The 22,739-nt window shown below is 41.9% G+C and overlaps 1 protein-coding gene across 1 annotated transcript in view; it reads right to left on the bottom strand.

Annotated features, from left to right (window-relative positions):
• The window catches only part of frem3 (Fras1 related extracellular matrix 3), a 38,395-nt gene extending 15,969 nt beyond the window's left edge, over window positions 1-22,426 (bottom strand). Inside the window, exons 1-6 of the mRNA XM_037764174.1 lie at window positions 17,398-22,426; window positions 16,214-16,303; window positions 3,144-3,290; window positions 2,054-2,284; window positions 1,807-1,932; window positions 100-351 (exon numbers count right to left, since the gene is read on the bottom strand). Coding sequence (XP_037620102.1) covers window positions 100-351; window positions 1,807-1,932; window positions 2,054-2,284; window positions 3,144-3,290; window positions 16,214-16,303; window positions 17,398-22,426 — 5,875 coding nt within the window. The remainder of the gene's footprint in view (window positions 1-99; window positions 352-1,806; window positions 1,933-2,053; window positions 2,285-3,143; window positions 3,291-16,213; window positions 16,304-17,397) is intronic.
• Window positions 22,427-22,739: the final 313 nt, after the last annotated feature.

Here is a 22,739-nt window from a genome sequence, read left to right as displayed (position 1 = left end):
CATCTATCTGCAGTATCTGTCCATCCTTCTACTTATCCGCTAAACTAACTGTGTTAGTGTTACAGCAGAACAAGCCCATCCAACTCCGACTTCACTCACCATCGTCGCTGTCTGCCAGGATGGTGATCTTGGCGGTTGGGAAGTTGGCGCCCACCTGGCCGCCCATGGGCATACTGAGAGTAACGTTGAAGCTCTCTTCCTCCTCATACAGGGAGTCATCGATGATGATGATGCGACAGAATTTCTCTCGCTCGTCCTTGTCAAAACGCAGCACGCTGGTGTGGTCCTCGGGTCGGGTGATGTAGTCAGAGTAGGACAGCACGGTGCTGGGTATGGTGCCAGTGGCCGTGGCTGAGGAATTATGGGAACAGAGAAAGGACAGGAGATTAAACTTCAGTTGTCCATGTTGGGTTACTGGCTGCATGAAGTCATAGGATTCAAAAGAGAAAAGGTAATACAATACATGAGGGCTGTATCAATATTATATTGATATCGTTATATGACACTAGATATCGTCTTAGATTTTGGATATCATAGCATGGCACAAGTGTTGTCTTTTCCTGTTTTAAAGGCTGCATTACAGTAAAGTGATGTAATTTTCTGAACTTACCAGACTGTTCTAGCTGTTCTATTATTTGTCTTTACCCACTTAGTCATTATATCCACATTACTGATGTTTTTTTATGTTAAGATTATTTTTGGGGCTTTTTTTTTGCCTTAATTGAGAGAGACAGTGATAGTTGTGAAAGGGGGATAGATAGTGGGGATGATATGCAGCAAAGGGCCGCGAGTCGGATTCGAACCTTGGGCCGCTGCAGTAAGGACTCAGCCTCAGTACATGGGACGCCCGTTCTACTATGTGAGCTACCAGGGCGCCCCTACTGATGATTATTCATCAAAAATGTCATCGTCTAAATATTTTGTGAAAGCACCAAAAGCCAACCCTACAATATCATGATCAAGGTCTTTGGTCAAAGTTATTGTGACATTTGATTTTCTCCATATCGCTCAGCCCTACAATACATACACATAGAGAATGTTACTGTAATATAATAAATACAAATAGCTAAAAATAGCATGTAAAAATAATATAATAAAAGCAATAAAATACAACTGCCCAACTGTTTCAGTATGTTACAATAAATAGACAACAATAAAATATGGACTTATCAGAATAAGTAGCTTACTGCATTCCCGTATTTAGTATGTTAACTACATTTTAATTACCATTCATAGAAACTCTCATTATTTACTTGGAACTTTTGATATTTTTTATACTTATTTTGTCATTATTGCCATTCAGCTAACTTTAAACTCGAGATGAAATGAAAAATACCCTTTTAGATCACCTCCTCGGTCATATTGTGCACCTACAATATATGCAATTTCTTTTTTACAAAAACACTTCTTCTTATTTTTATATCAAAATCCAATCATCCTTTCTTCCTGTAAAACAAAATATGATGTGTACTTACGTAAGCTGGTACCAACCAATGTCAACCAATAATATCATGACATCCATCCATCAATCAATCTGCAACTTTTAGTAATAAGGGAGGTGTGTTTAGAGGTTCCGTATCATTCTACCTTCTAAGTCCGCAGACTTTTTAGGTGTCCAATCAAATGCAAAGGATTTGATTTAAATCCCTCTTGTAACTGTACACAGATCAAATATTTTGTTTCACTGCAATTATTCACAGTACAGAAGCTAAAGACGCTCTAACTTCCTTTTCACTGGGACTTTATATGCTCAAGATGCCACCCTTTTCTTATGAAAGACAATAATTACAAACATGTTCCTCTCACCTTGCTGAGTGGAACAAACGACCATGAGTTCCTGGCTGGCATCTCCTGAACGCCGCACCGGCACTAACAGCTCTCCAACATCCTCCTCAATCTTGTACTCTGCTTGAGGAATGAAGACAGTCGATTCTGTTGTGAAAGAGAAACACAGATGATGAGGAACTGCGCTCATTCAATAATACATCTATTTAAGTCTCCACATTTATGGTGGTAAGGCTTAGTTCAAATGACTTGATTATTAGATTCCTACCATCTCCAGGATCCACAATCTCAACTGTTGCAGTTTCGGGAAACTCCAGCGCACCCATGACCGGGTCTGACAGCTGTATCTGGAAAGTCTCTGAGGTCTCAAACTCCTGGTCTGTGAAGATCTTCACCCTCCAGGTTGCCGTAGTCTGGCCGGGGTTGAACTGGACCTGCTTCTGGGCTTTGCCACGGAAGTCTTTGTCCTTCTCAGCTGTTCCATCCTTGGTGGCGATACCTGAGGGAGAGGGGTGTACATGTTTTGAGCTCTAAGTGAAAAGAGATTTAATTGTTGATTTAAGTAGCTGGGAGAGTTGTGAGAGCACTATCTTATGCAAGTAGGTTTGGTGAATGGATTCTGTCTGATGTCAAAAACCACAGAAGTCAATGTACATGTATTGGTTTTTACAACAAATTTCTTGAATTTCTAAAATCTGCATCTATAATGTTATTTATAAGTGTGTTTGTTCCTTTACAGTCCTCCTGACTCTTCAAAGACAGAAGTGTATACGCGTTAACATATGTTGTCATAAATCTGTTGCATGTAAGTGTGATGCAGTCAAACAGACCAGCATGTTGACATTTCCTTGTGACCTTTACCAGGAAAGGTTATATGTGCTCTCAATCAGACCTCTTTCAGACAAGGGAGGAAATGGAGCACCAAACAAACAAGAGCACCTTTAGGAACACAACGTTGTTATTAGTGTTGTGTTTCTTTTGTGGTTGTTTTAGTTTAAGTGTAGGGATAAAGTGAGGACATCCTGCAGCTTAACATGAATCTGCAGAGATTTTAAATGAGAGGGTTATGCTGTTGTTTTATAGCAGGGCTGGCCCTTTAAATGGCACATAAATAACATAATACAGGGGCAATAATTCTTTGTTAAATTGTCTGTTCGATAAGAGCATGTCGTGTAGTGTCATTATCACTTATATCAGTTTATTGCTGATAACTGATGCTGACTCGAACAGGAAACAAAACTGAAAAATAAGAAACTAAAATGTTGTTTTTTTTTGTCAAAAAAATAATCCGTACATGAAATAATTCTATTTCTCTGAATTCAGCTAAGGTCAGTAAAGATAATACTGTCAACACTTACTGACGAAGGAAGTTTCTCCCAGGTAGCCTCTGCGTTTGAGCGTCACCTCCAGGTATTTGGCGTCCTCATCCACTAAATAGTATTCCTTCTCCAGAGAGATCCAGGCCCAGTTGAGCCGGAATGGCTGAGGCTTTAGTTTGTTTCCACCTAAACACAGAAAAAAAGCTTATTGCACTAAAACTTCCTTTTAAAAAGGCCTACTTCACAGAACAGTACAATGAGGAAATAATCTATTTTGTTCATGTTAGGAACCACTGAGGCATACGAACTGCAATTTGCTCCGGGCTAAAGGATAAAAGGAATCAAGGGGCATTTTAATTTTGGAAGGGGAAACATGATCACTTAATACCAGGGCTTCCCTAAACCTCACTTCACTGGGCCTCAAGAAGAGCTGCCTTACTTCTCATTTCCTCTGATGCACATCCACCTCTACCTAATACTGTTTTGTATTCTCAATCCTAAATGGGGCAAACAGATATACATGGTCTGCTTATGGAAAAATTCTGTCACAGTTTAAGTTTCTTTAATGAGCTGGCCTCTTGTAAACGCTCTGTCGCTCTCCCTCTTGGACAAGGTGACGTTTAAATGGAAGCAGTGAGGCTTATTCTGGTTTTGCCAAATACACTAAATTCTGACCAACACTTTACGATCTTGATTTAGTACCTCTTTATCATCTCTGAAAGAGACTGTGCTCATAAAACACACATCTGAACGAAACACTCAAAGCTCAGTCACCTGCTACTGATCCACAACTTTCGACCCAATCCTGTCCTTAATCCATACTATCTCATGACTCATGTAATCCCTCAAACTGTCAGCTCAGTTTTGGTCATTGACTTGAAACAGGCTGCTTCAGAGATATTTAAGATTATGGGTTCTGCTACATAATCTGAATGTTTTTTTAACAACAGCGGCGAAAGGCCTTAATGTCTTATCCTTCAGTGAGAAGAGCCTGGTGACGTGTGACTTTTGATGTGAAATGGGTCAAGCTCAGTGGGTTCTTTGGATCAGGGAGGTTAGAGTGGGCTGTCTCTCTTTAGTCTTGCACGGCTGGTCACACTGGCAGCGGCCCTGCTGACCTAACTCTGCTAAAGACGCTTTGAGGAGTTAGGGAACTTCATCGGGTCAGAAGAAACATTCAGCAGTTTGGTGGGACAGTATTCTGTTTTTATCATGTCCCAGAAATTATAAAACACAAAGGTGAACAGGACATCATTACAGCTTGATTAATAAAGTAAACAGAGAACAATGGCAATGAGCTTCTGCCTTGTCCACACAATAAACCAGCATTGAGCTCAGTTTTGCCTAACTAAGGAAGAAAGCAGGTGCAGTTTTTATGCTATATGACTGGAGAAAATGAAAAAAACTTCCTCAAACCCACATGTCAACTCTGACACCACACCAAGCCAAGTCACTACTGGGGCAAACCACACTCACAGAAGCATGTTCTGATGAAACTGATAGCAACAAGTGGATTTTCTACAACAATGACAGCACTCACCCACATCTCTACTGACATGAATAGACTAAAGACGGCTGCAAGTTGAAATAACAAAGTAATAATGCCTGATGAGAAGTCCATCATTAGGCCCTTGGAATGGAAAGACACACTAAATAAGATGGGACCATGATTAATGTAATCAATTACACATGTGTTTACCTTGCTATGACATGTTGAGATGGCTGCTGTGAAAAAGGCCTATTTCGGACTATGGACACCTCGAAGGGCATTATCTCACTTATACCATGGTCACTTGCCAAAGAAAAAAAATTAAGACCATTAATATATATATGTTTGGAAAATTTGAATGTTATTAGTGTAACACAGATATGATGTTGTATATAGTATGTATGTGATAAATGTAATGTACTTGATTTCGGACCCCAGGAAGACTAGCTGGTGCCATTGGTATCAGCTAATGGGGATCCTTTTTAAATAAATAAATAAATAAATATATATTTCCATGCGTTTTGCAATCAAAATTATAAGTTTTTCACAAGCCATAAATCCATTTCTCTGGTAACACCTGAGGGTTTGCTAATACTTGGAACAATCATTACCATCCCATAAGATTCTCATGTAATGGAAACTTTGTTCACTGCTCCAGTAAATAGGTCGAACCTTAGCTACGACTTGGCAACGGGAGATGGCTGGCTGGTCCATCCTACGCTGGCAAGATAACGGCATAACGCTAGCATAAAGCTAACGGTTATGCTAGCGAGATTCAAAGTCAATTGCGGACGGTTGACAAACAGTAAAACCTGTGGTGTACAGAAGATGAGGCACTGAAGGACTACTATGGATATAAAACTGTTTCATATCTATAAGGACTACTAGAGGAATACACTCGCTGTTGTAAATAAGATTATTTTTGGTAGCTACAAGCCAGCGCATTCATTTAGAACGGTGAACAGAAATACTACTTTCACTGGAACTACTTAGTACACAAACAGGTGTACATTATCAGTAATGGACACCCTGCAGTTACACAGGTGTAATTAATAACATTAATTATGGCCGTGCTCAATTTAGGTGAACTATTACACCTGTGTTTAAACCTCACTTCACTGGGCCATGTCATGTCAAAACGGCTGCTGTGAAAGGGCCTATTCTATCTGCCACCTTCCACACACACAGACATACACATGAATGCAGGAACTCCACTAGTGAAGCCCACGCCTGGTTAAAGGCAGGCAGGCAACATGGAGCAACAGAGCTCGGTGGGCACAGCCACCCTCGACCAGGCTCCATGCTCAGGTTTCCAACAGTCACGGCTAAAAATACAAGAAACATGTATCATGTCTGTTTTTGCTCGCCCCAGATTCTTCAAGTGTTTATACAGTTCATGCATTAAATGATAAATTTAGAAAACATACAGTATGACTATGTTGTATTCTGTGCAGAAACTACTATATACAGTAACTGTATTCTATATGACTGATTAGACTTTTGCTCAATCTGCAGTGCTTCACATGTCATGAACCTGTTAAACCAAGAAGGAATCAAATCCTCATCTCAATTACAAAACTCCTTGTGTTTTGTAACTCATGTACAGTTTCAAAAGTAAAAAAGAATAAAGTCTTTGACAAGCTTCAATTATCAGATTGTTTCTGTGCCGGAGAAAGTGTGTCCTGGCAGCCGGCCCTATTTGGAGCTGATATGAGGAGAAGCTTAGTCAGAGGCTATCATCGAGGATTATCAAATGAACACGGCGGAGACAAAAAGCTGCCTCTGTTTTGGCATCGAGTAATCAGGCAGCTTTAGGTTTCTGCATCGCTACGAGGAGTAAAACAATGGAGTTTTTATGAATGAGACAAGAACACAGTATTTGCACTGGTATTTCATAGACTATCTGAATTACAGACACCGAACAGTTCACACACAAACGATGGATCTTAAAAGATTCACAATACTGCGGCGCTTAGTTGTCATAGTTGCGTTGATGTATGTTTTATACTCCTGAGTTCTATACCTAGAACTATTTTCAGTTTAGTTATTTTTATTGTAGTTAAAAAATATTGTCAAGAGTATATGAGTTAACCTGCGATATGGTCAAAACAGAAACACTTAGCAATGACAGATGACCGAAAAAGTGATACCTGATATACTGTATGTGCATGTGAACTGGAGGCACAGGTGTAACATGACATATGTGAAATGACGTAATGGACGTCATTGCACAAATGGCCATCATATGACAAATTGTTTCTTACGTTTCACTGCCTATAATTTATTTTTAATCTAAACATAATTTACTAATTGTGATTGCCATAATTAAATCATATATTATTAAACATTACAGCTATTAGCACAAGATCTCTTACTGGAAATGATCCAGAGCTTCGAGCCACATCTTGTGGCATCAGCTAATAGTTTGTTCATCTTGTCCTTAATTGTTTGTCAAACTGTTTCCTTTTTTCGTTAACAGGCAAATAACCTTGAGGACTGAATGAATGCCCACACCACATTTGAGCTAACAGGTCTGAGGAGACATGTGAATAAGCAACATCTGCCATTTTCCTTGAACTCAGTGGGTATATTACACTGTGTGGTCAACAGGTGCTCTTTCTTTGCTGTACAAGCGGCACAGGTGTTTACTTTTGTTCAGAATAACTACTGTGAGTGTTTTTATTCTCGGTTCTTCCTCGGCCTTTCCAGGGAATTTAATGTATCTCACTCACTGTTAACTTAAAGGGGACATATCACGCTCATATTGTTGGGTTTCTACTAGAACATGCACACACTCTTTAATGTTCAGAAAACACATTATTTTTTCTCATACTCTGTCTGTCCGTCTGTCTGAATATACCTGTATTCAACCTCTGTCTGAGGCCCGGTCTACTCTGATTGGCTTGTGAGAAAAACATGGTGCACCTTTACAAAGGTAGTTCTTAAACCGTGGGCGATATATTCTGAAGAGCCTGCATGTGACATAGGAAGGGGAGCCAAATCTGAATGGCTTGTTGAATCGCATGTTTTCTGATCGAGGCAGCCCACAAAAAAACTGACTGGGTTGTTTTATTTCACAGTTTGTGGTTTGGTAGGCACTCCAGGTACCCAAATGTACGAGCACAAGCACTGAAAAAGTGAGTTTAAGCAAAGTCACATGGTAACACAAACGCAGACGGAGGATTAGCAATTAGAAAAGTTTTCTGGCTGAGGCAAAGATCTCGCGCTGTCTCCCTGTCTTTGTCCGTCTATCTGTCTCTCTCTTCCTTCCCGCCAGACTCCCAGATTATGTGGAGCAGAGTGACAGCTGTACTCCACAGACCCCCTCCCCCCTCCACGTTCCCCTTCCTCCCTGCGTCGGCTTTGTTCGCTGAGGGGACAGACAACGGAAAGGGACAGCAGGCCAGAGTCTGGGTGGGCCAGATCTACCACCATGGCATGCCTCCCCGCCTGCCCTCACATTGTTCTCACCAGTGTAAGAGAGGGGAATCTCCCTTTCTCCGACTTCTTTTGTACATGCTGTCAGACACTGAGGCTGGAGCTGGCATGAATCTCAAGGAAATCAAGAAATAATCAAGAGGCCAGACTTCCCAGCAGGGTTATCCTTCAGGGTACACAGACAGAGTGCTTCTGACAGAAAGGAAAATGGTTTAAATTTGCTCAAAATAGAGTTAAAGGCCTGTGAGAAAAGTAGCTGCAAACATAAAAGTCAAAATAGATTTCAGACATGATGGATGGTCTAATTTTTTATGACACATACTATATTAGAACGGCTATCAAATCCAATACATACAGTAGCAGCCTGTCTCAGCTCACATTTCCATTAGCTTTTCAAAGTGTCAATCAACATAATTTCTGCTGGGATGTAAAGTTTTATAGGCCGCACATGTTTCTAAATGTCCCTGTTAGCAGCTATTTAATAAATTAGAATCAGTGTGATTGATGCTATTCACTGACAAGGGCAGAGAAGGAATATTAAAGAAGTATGATAATGTTTTTTTCTGTTTTAGGACCTGCGTGAGAGCAACTGGATGCTGCTTGACTTATTTTAGTGTCACATAGTGGCCTGCTACACATGTAGGTATTTTGGTGCAGCATTTCTAAAATCCAGCGTCAGAAAGCTGTAAAATTGTGAAATATCTTGGATGTAGCACGGCAGAATGACTCAGCGAAAGAGTGTATTTCAAGTATCCAGTATCTGCAAAACAGTGTCAAAACATACACAGGGACATTATACAGTATATTTCCCTGCAGCAGCGTCCTTTGACAGCACATTCTCCATCAGCTCATATTTACACAGCGGTGCGTCCTGCCTGCACCATACATAGATGCAGTGGGATAGTGGGTCAGGCCGGAGATATCACTGGAGAGGAAGGTCAATATGAGGCTTTGACGTTCACCAGCATGATGCAAGTTAGAGCAACCATCTAAGAATATCCTCATCAGGTGACAAGCATCGCCATTATTACATTTCCTCATTAATCATCCTGTTGATATAAATACTGGGGAGGTTCCCGTCAGCTATGCTCGGTATTTAAATGCCACTGTTTTTTAAGTATGGTCTATTAAATCATGGAAATGTCAAACGTTCATTGAAACAGAATAATGTTTCTTTATTTTGATTCTGCATAAGTGTAGGAGGACATTTTTCAAATAGTGAAAGCTTCCTGTCTGTATTAAGAATTTATGTTAGGAATGCAGCATGGTTATATGTATTAATAAGTCGTATCATTCCTTCTGGATAGCGGCACCATGTGCTGTAAATCGACACATCACGCTGGCTCGATTGCTGCTTCAGTTCAGGACAGTGAAATTATCTTTGCAGGATGCTGCAAATCATAATTTGACAGGGACTGAGAGCCTTGACACTTACTTGCCATATCCTTGACATGGTGACACAGATGCTTGCAACACTAAGGAGAAATCTCATAACAAAACAGATGTTGTACTGGGAATCAAGCTTGTACCATATACGCAGATGCCAAGTCAAGTAGTCAAAAGTTATAGAGAGATGTAGAAACAAAACAGGACAAGGCTGTACTTTGGCATAGCACTGGAGGGTGGAGCTAAGTACAACCAAACGCTGAATAAGACATTTTTAGGTGACCAAAAAGGTTATGATTAACTTTCATGAACTGAAAACTCACTATGAAAAGGTTAAAGTTCTATGTTGAAAACACGGACAACTCCCAGACCGGACAACCCTGTGGTAGCAACCTGTCAATCACAAGGCAGCCACGCCCTAAAGCATACCCTGCTTTATGGTCTATTTGACTCTAAATGGGACGATAATTTACAAAGTGAGAAGTAGGGTCATTTTCTCATAGTCTTCTATACAATCAGACTTCTTTTTGCAACCAGAGGAGTCGCCCCCTGCTGGCTGTTATGAAGAATGCAAGTTTAAGGCACTTCTGCATTGATTTCACTTCTCATGGCGGTTGCCCACTGGTATTGGATCATAAACCAAAGTTTTGGAAGTTAAAATTTGAACCTGATGATGCCACTAAAGTTAAGGGATGATCAAATATATTACAATTCATCATAACGACGACGTGCATGTCTGTTGCAAATTTGATGACAACCCCTTCAAAAGCTGTAGAGCCATTTCAGTCAAAAAACAAAAATGTCAACCTCACGGTGGCGCAAGACAAAGGGTCATGGACGGTATCACCAAAATCAGTGGGATACATCCTTTGGTTACTATGGATAGATATCCATAGTACAGACTTACCAGATCTAAACCAAAAGTGGTGGACCAACAATCTGACAGAATGACATTGCCATCTCTAGAGCCACACTGCTAGCTTGGCTAAAAAGAAAAGGACAAGGAAAGGAGTGCGAGTAACTCAATGACAGCTTGGGTAGGGGCAGCAACAGCACTGCCATATGAGAGCAGATAAGAATAACCGCAGTAGCCATAGATCATAACTCCCCGCCCTTGCAGCCCTCTAAGCACCATAAATCAAGGCTGAAGAAAAAAAGACAAAAAGAGTAAGAAAGACAAAGAACATAGTGACACCATGGATCATTGAAATGGATATGGGGGGAAATCTGAGAGGAAAGAAAGGGGGAAAGAAATGGAGAAGAGGTGAAAAGATGAACTCACCAAAGAAAAAGAATGGTGATGCCATAAAGGGGTCTTAGAGGAGAGGAAGGAGGGAGAGGGACAACAGAGAGGGGGACTAAGACGCCTCAGCTTCTAGTCACAGGGGGCCCCGACTCTGGCACCGTTGGCCAGTAAATCTTCTGCTGACTGTTGACATGGGTGACATGTAAGATCCCAAAACACAGTTAGGAAGTAGGGGTGTGACACGGCAGCACGCGATCCTACTGTACAACCAACTGCACTGAGGAAAATTCACCAGAAAAACACATTTTCTAGCTCTTTTTCATTCATTTTTCCTTTCTTGGTATAGTTGCACCCTCTGGGGAAGTGCCCCTCTCCAGATCAGGCACCTCCGCAGTGGAAGTCTGCAGGTTATCGGGCTATCTGGGATTGGGTTGGATTTCTGCGGAGCTGGGAGAGGGGTGACGGAGGGCTTTGAAAGGGGATCCCCCTGGAGCCTTCCCTCTCACGCACACACCTGTCTGCTCGGGATACCGCTTCACTTCCAGGCCTTGCACTGTCTGCGGCCCTGGAGTCTGGAGTCTCCAAGGAAGTGCATTCCTCTCCCGGCTCTGGATGATCACATAACACTCGACCCACTGGGGTCTATGATCCCTCTCCAGAGCTGGAAGACTATATTGTTGCTATAGGAAAGGAGCACAGAGGCCGAGTCAACTTATCTGAATGTAGAGGATCTGATTGCTCTTTATTCTCTGTTGAGTTTGATTAGTATTGCTATGAAATCTGAGGCTATCTTGCACCTAAGATTGGCAAGCAGAGGCAGTATATCTGCAGACCAATACACTCCAAAGTCTAAAGATCTGACATATATATTATCCTAGTCCTATGACTAAGAAATGAGGAGGAACCTACAGACGCCTCAACACGTCTGACAGTAGATAAGTGTTTCTTCTCTTAGCCTGTGGCTCACTGGGCCCATGCCTGATGGACAAGGATATATGTGAGCTGCGTATCCACTTGTAAAAACAAGTATTTATGGCCTCAGTGTCCCACATTTTGAATGGCCGTGGGGAGTTCCTGACCTGGTCATTTGCATGTAGATTATTGCTTTTCCAATAGAAATTCCCGGCAGACAGAAAGAATGACCCCAGTTGACCTACAGTTTGTTGTTGAGGTCACTGCCGCAGGACAAGACTGTTAAGTTTGTTTTCCTAACTGTTTTTAAAATAATCCATCGGTTATTCTATCAGTAAAAAATAATTTAGTAAAATTATTCATCTTTTTTAGTCATTATTGAAAATCACACCTACAGTCAAATAAAGACAACACAACATGATCTGTTCCTTCATCTCTCTCTCTGCAGCTCTCACACCGAAGCTGTTTGGGCCTTTGTGGGTCATCAGACAGCTCATTCTCATTCCCAAGGCGTTAAATACTGAGGCCGAGTCACGGCCCTCTTTAAAAAAGAGAAACACCAGGTGGGCAGGAGGGGAGGTGGATGGGTCCAACAAACACAAGGCTTTCATCCAGAAGACCGCTGTTCGTGTCCCATGCTCACAATGTTCAGTGTCATTTTCACTTTACAAGCGTATTCGATTTAAGCCCAACCATGTAGTTCTTTCCTAAACCTAACTATAGCAGTTTTGCTGCCTAATCCTAAAGTGACGCCAAGGGTAACTATAGTGATTTTGATGCTGAAAATAAAGTGCTGCCAAGGGGCGTGACAAAGTGGCGGTGTGTAAAGCATGGGATGAGAACCTGTATCATCAGATCATCACATGTACAGTGTAAGCTTCTTAAGAAATTATAAAATGCTGCTAAAATGCTTGACTTTACTCTGTAGGTTGCATTATAAGTGCTCAAAATCAGCATTTTCTCTGCCAAGATAATGCTAAACTTGTTGCTAAGTTAAGATACAGTAAATATACTTGATGACATATAAAATTAGTATCTGTAGATTACATTAGTTCCCTACAGTAAATGCAATATTTTTTTCTATATACAGGGCCGGCTTAAGGCTTAGGCCATATAGGCGGTAAATAAAATAAAATAAGTACATTTAAAAAACCAAAACAAAATAAATATAGAAATATACTTTTCACCCCTTGACTCTCTTCCTCGCACTTTTTCATCTGCCCGGCCGAAATTAATTGTTAATAAAAGTGTAATTTGTAGTGAAACTGACTAAACACTTTTAAGCCAACAATTTCAGGGACCAATTGTTTATTTATATTACAGTATAATAAATACAGTTATTTCTGACAATAAAAATCATAATTTTTGTCTTAAAACCATTGCAATGTCTGATGTGTGTTGCGGTTTACAGGGTTAGGGTAAAAGTTCTGGGGGTTTGAATCCTAACCCTAGCCCTTGAGCGGTGGCTGCAACGGAGGGGAATCCAAATCCGAATTTTGCCTAGGGCACCAAAATGACCAGAGCCGGTTCTGTCTATATAGATTCATATATTCCATTACACAACGGGAGTATATGATTAACTTAATTCACTTATTTAGTCATACACAACTCACAAATTTGAACAAACACCGCATCACCACATTGCAGCTTCCTTGGGTTCACTCAGGTTTTTCTGCTTGTGTCATGCGAATGATGAATGACACATTTTTGCAAAGAGGTCATAAGCCAAAAAGCCTGCTTGATGTGTCCTGACTTGATAAGAGCTACACTAACTTTCTCCTCAGTGTCTGGAATTTAACCGCTGACCAGCAGGTCTCTTGGTGTGAAACTGGATGTCCACTCCTGACCTCTCGAACACTTCAGCTGTGCCTGGCCACACACGCTATATTGCTACTTCAGACACAGCACTTTCACGCCTCTGATTAAGATCTTTATGCATCTGCACATACATATTAACAGTTGCAGAAACATACTTGCAACATGCACTATTTGAGCCTTATAAGGAATGCCAAACTGCTATACGACTCCATGAGGATATGTTAATGATTTGGACTGTGTGTATTTGTGTATGTGTGTATTCTTGACTTGTGAAGAAGCATCAGCACAGTGCGTGTAGTGGCAGGTATGTTTTAAAGGCTGCTAAGACCCTTAAGCAGCCGCTCATATCAGTGCATCTGATATGGGCAGCTCAAACTGTGTCAAACTGTGTTAAACATAAGAACTTACTTAGCTGAATAGTTTTGTAAATGCTGTGTCAGGGAAACAGAATGATTAAGCAATAACTCAAGGTAAAACATTATTGCCTGTAGGGCAAGTCTGCAGCTCATAGATCATTGTGGACAGGATAGTCTCTGTTTGGATCCAGTACTAGTTTACTTCTCTATCACCAAATCGCCCAAGAATTAGGCACTATTTGGATTGATTCCAAACTTTTTAATTATGAATTGCAATCGCTTTTTTATAGTGTTTGAGTTTCTCTTCAACTTTGAAAAGTAAGTCAATCCCATTCACATTTTAAGATTAGGAAAAAAGGTGCTGACAGGGACTAGTTTCAGGGGATAATCTTGGGTTCAAATCTCTAATTAGCCAGAGTTTAGCTTCCCACACAAACAACTCACCTACTTAGATTTAACAGCAGATAGCTGACCATTAGTGTGCTCTCCACCTGCATGTCCCTACATGTCCAGGATAGCGCCACCTTCCCCAGGAGCCACCCCTCAACACTTCACATTAGTGATTCACCAGTAGGCTTAAAACGCTTCTGTTATTGGATCTTTTTCCGGGGGTGCCTGTGTATTTGTTTGTGTGTTTGTGTGTGTGTGTGTGGCTTTGTACAGTATGTGTGTGGTGGTGAGTGTGCAGGTAGCCAGTTTATCTATTACGTGGAATAATCAAATAATCACGTGTATGTTGTGGTGTGAGCTGTCCGAACCGTGGTCATGCAGAAACACGGTTTTGTTTTATGTCCCAGTGTGCACCGCTGCACCTGGTTCAGCTGAGTTGGCTGGAAGTTTAAACAATGTATGAAAGCAAACAGAAAAATGACTGTTGAGCTAATTGAAGCCTTTGCGTTCCCTTCCTGTGGTTAAACCACCACTTAAAGACAGAAAAGCTAACCAGCTTTGCTTCAGGCAGATTAATAGGTCACACATGTAAGGTAAAGAAACATTAATAACAATACTGGTGAACAGTATAGAATAAAGAATAATAATTGTTGTTCAATCAATGTCAGAGCTACTGACCCTCATTAAAAATAAATTATCACCTACGTCATTAACAGTCTTGGGAACAAAGTTAATTACTGGGATCCAGTTGAGGCTAATAAGAGGCTTCACTTTGGTGACAAAAAGACACATCCTCCCAGTCCTGCCTTCCCAATGGTCCTGATGGAGATGGTGGTACTATCGCTAACATGGCCCTCAATCCAGCATAATTATAGCATAAACTTTCCCTGCCACAATGATTGCATTTGTAAATCTTGTTTTTTATTTTATATCTGATACTTAAATATCAAAGGCCACCTGTTGCATGTTTATTGCTTTGCATTTTCTATATTTATAATGCTGTTCATGTAAATCTACATAAAATTTAGAGGTGACAGACCCCAGAGCTTATACATTATACCGTCATGCCTGCATCATGCATATCTGGTTCATTTAAGAGAATTCTTTAGGATAAATAGGATAAGAACATGTTCACAAATGTGTTAAAATGAGAAGACCACTAGACTGTCATGTTATACCTGTAGGTATTAATAATTTTCTAAAGGTGAGGCTCATATGACAGGGGACTACAAGAAATATAATATTCTGGAAATACACAGAGTTAATGAAAACCAAAGCCTATGAGTGGAGTACCCGAGTAAGATGAGAAAGAAAAGAGTGGATCTAATTTGAAATGTAAAGGACACTATTGTATGTATTGTATATTGAATGTTGTTGGCTTGTAAAGCAGAAAATAAAGACAAGAAAACATAATCTCTTCATTTGAATCATCCCATTGAATGCATTGAATGGGTTATGCAGAAATCCCCAGTAGTCAATCTACAATCATAACATTCACAAAATATTGTTCCTTTTTAAATGTTTTTGACACCATTCATAGACACATATTGGTACATTTTCGAGGTCAAACTGAAAAAACGTTTCTTGTGAAACCAATTCCAGGAACTGAAAAGCTCATCACGCATACCACTTACACATTTCACAGTGTCACTTCAAGCACAGGATGAAAGGGGGAGATTTGAAAACTCAGAGAAGTGCCCTGGGGAAAAGGATCCTATTGTTCGTTAACAATAAAGTTTAGGGCATGAGGTAGTCCCACCTCTTTCACTTTTACCAACCCACAGTCAGTGTTTGGTTGAAGTCCCCTTTGACCCCTGTCCTTTAAACCTGCTACCCTTTCCAGTGGGGCGAAAAGAGATGGCAGCTCTATACTGGGTGTCAGTCATGGCCAACTGCCTTAAGTCTTTGTGATGCAAACACTCGGGAGATTGACAGAGAGCAGGAAGTTTCAATTTTAAGAAACCATTAAAAGACATATAGAGTCCGAGGACAGCAGTCGGGCAAATGATTCCTCAGTAGTGGGCCCCACTTTGGTGTCAGTGCACACAAGTATGAAATATAAAAGGATTCCTACCTTTGTCTTCAACTGTGAAGTAGAAGATATCACTTGTGGCGTTGCTCCCATCCAACAGCACGTAAGAGATCTTCATGTCATCGATATCAGCTGTTGGTATGACAAATATAGAGAGATAGAGTGTTAGCTGAAAACGGTAGGTAAGATAACTGTGACGACTAAGACACATTTACAAGGTTTTAGTTACAACCCTAAGGCTGCAATTAAAGCGATATGGGCAACAGGAGACGTGTTTTGAAGCATTCAGGATTGTTTTAAGCAAAGTATAAATATCTTATCAGTTAAACATATCTATTACAGAAATATAACCTATAGTTATTAAGATGATTATTATTCTTAGTAGCAGTTGTATTAGTATCACTATGTTAGTATTCTTATAATCATACAATCAATTATTATTGTATTTTATTACAATATCTTCACTTTGCTATTGCTACATTTGTTATTTATCATTTACACTTACTGGAAAGACCTTATTTTGTTCATCAATAATTCATAATTTCTAATGTATTATGACAGAAAATGTTTACTCCATATTAGTGTTATATGATAATGGACCTTAAACAGTACTAAATGATTATTTTGCTGCAAACACAACATCACCATTAGCAGCTTTTTATTAGGCTAACGTGTTAATAAAAACTTGCCTTTGCACACATTCAGCAGATACAAAGCAATGTTAGCATTCACTTGGAGTTGTGTTTCTGGCCAGCTGATAATAAGTCCAATATTCACTCTCCTTATAGCTCTGTTTTGGTCTCCACCATCTCCTGAGGGATATATCTGGCTTTTTAGCTGCTAAATGGTCCACTATGTTCACCAGCTAGTGGCCTGTCTGCTGTTTAGACAGTTAGAGTACTGTGGGTATATTAGAGCTTCATTTGAGATTAATAAAGCTCTAATAATGGTCTAATAGGTTCACATTAATAATGCTCTAATCACTGAATTAGCTGCCTGGTAAATGTGAATCACAACAGGAAAGTTGAAACCAAAACAATGAGTGAAAAATGCTAATATGATTCGTAGAAGTGAGGGTTGCTGTTGAATCAGGTGGTAATTGACCTCTTTATATCATATATATATATTACATATGGTCATTTAATTTAGTGTCGATATAGAAATATTAGTGCATATTATATTTACAAAACTTTGTTAAGAAATTAAATAGTATGACATTGTCTTACCTTGTGTGAAGGTCTTGATGCTGTCGTTGCCCAGGGCGGTGTTTATGATGAAGCCATGCAGAGGAGCCTGAGACACAATGTACTTCAGGATCTTCTGGGAACTGTCGCGGTCCTCTGATCGAATGGCCTTGCTGGTGAACACGAAGCCCAGGTGGCTTGTTGGGAGGATCTTCAGTGAGGCAGCAGCCTTGTTAACCACAATCTGGGGCACACCATTGTCCACGGTGTTGATGTGAATGGTTATCATCTGGGGCTTGCGTGTCTCATACACAGTGTTAGGAAAGACATAAAAGTCAGTATGAGTGCCATCTGTGACAGTGAAGGAGAAGCTGTCGTCGTTGGTCTCGGTGCCGTCGTGCTTATAGCTGATAAGGTTGTTGTTTAGGTCCTTCTTGGTAAAGGTTGTGATTGGTTTGGTTTTGTTGAAAAGCAGCTGCCCGTGCACTGGCACCTGGGTGACTATGAATCGCAGTAGGTTGTCTGGGGTGTCCCGATCCTCAACTGTCAACTCAAAAGGTGTGATGAGCTTGTTTTCTCCCTCCTCCACAACCAGTTTGTTTATAGTCAAGACTGGTTTCTTATTATCTACATCAGTGATGGACACTCTGAAGGTACGGAAGACAGGATTGTAACCGTCTGTCACCTCAAACTCAAAGCTGTCCATTTTCATCTCATCGTCGGAGGTGTGGATGTAGTAGATCTTGTTGCCAGCAAGCTGCAGTTGGGTGAAGGTGGAAATGGGAACACCTGGGTGGTCAGTGCTCTCTAAGTGGCCTCTACTAGGTGCTCTTGTGATGCTAAAGCTGAGGAATTCATCAGGACTGTTAATGTCAGTGGTGCTGAGGAGGTCAGTGGTAAGAGTTACTCTCCCTCCTTCTTTTAGAGTCACGCCTTTGTTGATAACATCTGGAAAGACCATGTCAATGCTTCCAATGTTGATGTAAAAGTAGCGGTCAATAAGGGGATTCATGCCATCTGTGACATCAAACTTCAGCAGGTCACGGATTCCCTCCTGGCCTGTGTGTACATACTGGATTAGCTGTTTGTCGATTTCGTCTTGCGTGAAGTTCATCCCGAGGGTAATATTACCTAAAACATCACCAAACTTGCTGATCCGCTGAAGGTAGCCTTGGCCTGGGCCGTAACGCACAACATATGTTAGCTCTTTGTCTTCAGAGTCAAGATCTGTGGCTTTCAAAACCCTATGGCTGATGACTTTTGTCTCTCCAATCTCAACATCAAGGCCATCATTTATAGCCATCCTGGGTGTCTCATCGTCAACAGGAATAACCATGATAAGTACTGTTTTATCCACTGAATGTTTCCCATCTGAGAGTCTGATTACAAAGCTATCCTCTTTGGTCTCTGAGTCATCGTGTTCATAGACAATGTTGGATCCCTCTTTGATCTGTTCCAAGTTGAATTTGTCCACAGGAATGGTGCCAGTGATAAGCTGCTGGACTATTGTACCGTGTTTGGGTTTTTTGATGATCTCAAAGTGCAGCTCACCCCCAGGGATGTCGGCATCAGCCGCGTTCAGAATCGGCGTGTCAATGATCAGACTCATGCCCTCCATTACCACAAACTCACGGATGAAAATCTCTGGCTTCTCGTCATTGGCTGGAATGATGACTATGGGGAAGAAGTGGCGTTCAGAGAAATTAACACCATCTGAGCAACGGAAGGTGAAACGATCTTCAACAGGTTCAACCCCTTTGTGGATGCTTTGGACATAGTAGATATGGGCGAGGGCAATGTCTTTAATGCTAAAGGCAGTGATGGCTGTCCCTGCCCTGGATTTTTCAGAGCCTGGAGCTGGGGAGATGTTCTCCACATAACCAGATGTTGGTTGGACAATGATGGTGCACAGGATGCCATCATTATCAGTGTCGATATCCTCAGCTTGGATGTGGTCCAGAGTGATGACATTCTTTTCCCCTTCCAGTCCAACAAACTGCTCTCCAACACTGACAATAGGAGGAATGCTGTCTACAGGAAGGATGGTGACGTGAACTGTCACACCTTGGACCTTGTTGCCGCCAACAACCCACTGCTCTGACAAATCAGACAGAGTGAGGTTGAAGGAGTCGTATTCTTTGAATGGTCCGATTTCACCGGATGTGTGAGTGTACACCACTGCCCCATTAATGATGTCTTCCTGTGTGAATCTCTCAGCGGGTGCACCATTGACTAGGATTTCACCCAGCTTGGGAGCCTCTTCAACAATGAAAGTGAGGAGGAGGTCATCTGTGTCTTCATCACGGCCCTGAATGACATTACTTGTAATCTCCGTGGCTCCGTTCTCCAGTACATCGATGGCTGCCCCGAGCAGACCGTCTGGGAGCATAATCATGGGGGTCTTGTCATCAACTGGCTCGATGGTGATCTTCATAATGATGGGTACCTCATGAAAACCGTCACTGACATCAACGTTGATGACATCACTGAGGGATTCCTCTCCACCGTGGATGTAAGCTAGGCGACCACTTGCAATGTCTTCAAGTACAAACGTTTCCCCGTTTGCCATGTCAATCCCCAAATACTGCAGCTTCCCGTACCGAGGAATCTGGGTCACGGTGAAGAGGATATTTTCATCATCTGTATCTGTGTCTGTGGCATGCAGCTCTTTCCTAGTGATGATATATGTACTTCTTTCCATAACAGTGAACCCTGTGTTGGTGATAAGTGGGGGTTTGTTGTCCACTGGCTGTAGGAAAATGGTGAATACTCCATCTAATGTGTTACCAGAACTGTCTTCCACAATGAATGTGAACTGAACCACTTTTGGAGTGATGCCCAGCTCCTGGTCCGGAGGCTTGTAAGCTACTTTGTGGTGATTAACCTGGGCCTGTGTGAACTCTGTAATTGGGGTGTCTGGGTCGTCAGTCAGTACGATATGACCTAAATTGGCTGGATTATTGTCATCTGTGTCAGTTGGGGGCCTAATGATGGTGTACTTCAGGTCCCTGTTGTCTGAATCTTGATCACTATAACTCAAGTAGTTCTTCTTGAAGGGTGTTAGCTCGTACTCTTTGACTGTCATGTGAAGGGTAGTGCCCGGGAAAACCTCTGGGACAAGGTCATCAACAGGATGGACTTTAATGATGAACATGTGTTCGCCAGATTGATTCGGAGGGTCATTATCATCTTGGACCCGGAACACAAACTCATCGATCACAGTGGTGGTGCTATGGGATCCGATGTGACGGTAGAACAGCTTTCCATCAAAAATATCCTGCTGAAACCATTCAGTGACCACCTGCTCAAACATCTCATCTGTCTCGCTGAACTTCCAGAGAGACGGGTCAGAGGGAGGCTCCACTTGTCTTAGCAGAAGCTCCCCTACAGTTGAGTATGGCGCTTCCAAGATAAACTTAATGGTGGAGTCTTCTGAATCAATATCTGTGGCGCTCAGGATGAAGGGAGAGATCTGCCTGACTTCATTCTTGAATAGCACCAGGCCGGTGTTGGCATTGATAATGGGCGGCTCATCATCAGTAGGAGCGATAGTGATAGGGAACAAAAACTCCACTTCATTACTGCCATCAGTCATTCTAAAAATAATGTTGTCGCTATAGGTATCGCTGCCGTCATGCTGATACACCACAATGCCGGCGTCTAGGTCAGCAGGTGTAAAGAATTTCCTGCGAGCGCCGAGCATGGTCAGGACTCCATGCTTTAAGCCGTCAACCACAGTTATTCTCACATCTTCCAGGTTATCTTCATCACTAATCTCTAAATTCTGGGAGCTGGAGAGAGCTCGGGACTGCCCTTCAAACAATAGCTGCCCTGTATTTTTGGTTGCTACAGGAGCCAGGGTATTCATAGGCTTCACCACAATCATAAAAGCAAATGTATCCGACACAGCACCATCAGTGTCTACAATTTCAAACTCTATCTGGAAAATCCTCTCTACTTCTGAGTCCTCTGGGGGTGGCTTATACGCTATTTTAAGATCTTTGATGTCTCTCTGATAGAAAGAGGTGATAGGCAGGTACTGATCATCTGTGCTGATGATATAGCCCTGCCCAGGGCTCAGCGGTGTAGTAATGTTGAAGATTAAATCATCTGGGTCAGATTCAACATCTTCAGCAGCCAGCATATCATTCGTAATAGCTGTCATCACAAACTGATCAACCTCCATCATCATCATGGCTACAAAGCTGGGCTTAGGAGCGGTGTTCTCTGCACCCTCTCTGATTCTAACCATCATTTGGAAATGCTCTTGCATTATGGTGTTGCCTTCAATATCCTGCAGCTCTACCATCATTGGAACATAATCTCTGTTAGGTGAGTTGGTTTTAGCTGTGTGTTTGTAGCGAATGCCCTGCTTCACAAACTCATCACAGTCAACCAATTGGCCATTTGAGGGGTTATTCAAAAGAGTGCCATACCTGGGAAGACCTCCAGCGCCGACAAGAGTGCCGATCTTGCACTGCGTGACACCGTCCTCAAAGGAAAACTCCAGACCCTTTTTGTCAATAGAGTTGCTCTCACCACTGAGCTTTTCAACATTAAGGGGCATATTCCTGGTGAGGATCTCAAGCTGCTGGAAAACCACCTCCGCTTCCAGCATGAACGGGATGATAACTGTGTCCGTCTGGGAATCATAACGAAGCTGCAGCTTCACACGATCCCTGCTGGGGCTCCGAGATCCAAAATGAGTGTATTTCACTTCATCTGGTCCAAATGAACAGGGGAACTTTTTAGGAGTCAGCATCCCAGGTTTCTGGGCCAGTGGGTCATTGTCCAAAACGGTGATGTGGCAGCGGTCACCAGGCTGCACCTCTGTCAGCAGGTCACTCAAAGGGTCCAGAAACACAGACCTCCCAAACGGCACTCTGATCCCATTGTTAGCAATGATGATGTTGTCTTCATTAGGTCCAGATCTGTGGCGATAAAGGTGAGCTGGGTCAAACGGATCTGCGTCTACTGAGGCAAAACAGAAGCTGAGAGCAAATGTGACAAGCAGGCGTCTTAAAAGTACCCCCTTTTGACAAAGTGGGGAACTTTGCAGACAACCAGCCATATCCACTGCTAGTTGCCTTGCAATTTATTTTACAAGTCAGCAGTAGCAGGCTGTCCCAACTGGGGGAAAAAGCATAAAAAAGAAAGCTCTCTGTGATGGTTTGGGCCTTGGAGTGTGTCCTCTGTGTCCCTCTCTCTCTCTGTTTCTATGTGGTCACACAGAGACACGAGTGTGGTGAACGCTGCAGGGCTGTGCAGGTAATAATGAAACAGTAGACAGTGACAGGCTCTGCCTCCTCCTTCTGTCAGCGCAGGGAGGGAGCCTCCTGCCCCCATGGCTAATTTAAGACAGACCATTGGACAAGACTGTGAAA

Source organism: Sebastes umbrosus, chromosome 3 (genome assembly GCF_015220745.1).
Source record: "Sebastes umbrosus isolate fSebUmb1 chromosome 3, fSebUmb1.pri, whole genome shotgun sequence".
NCBI lineage: Eukaryota > Metazoa > Chordata > Actinopteri > Perciformes > Sebastidae > Sebastes > Sebastes umbrosus.
Note: the sequence above shows the minus strand (reverse complement) of the source record. Positions and strands in the feature narration are given on the sequence as shown.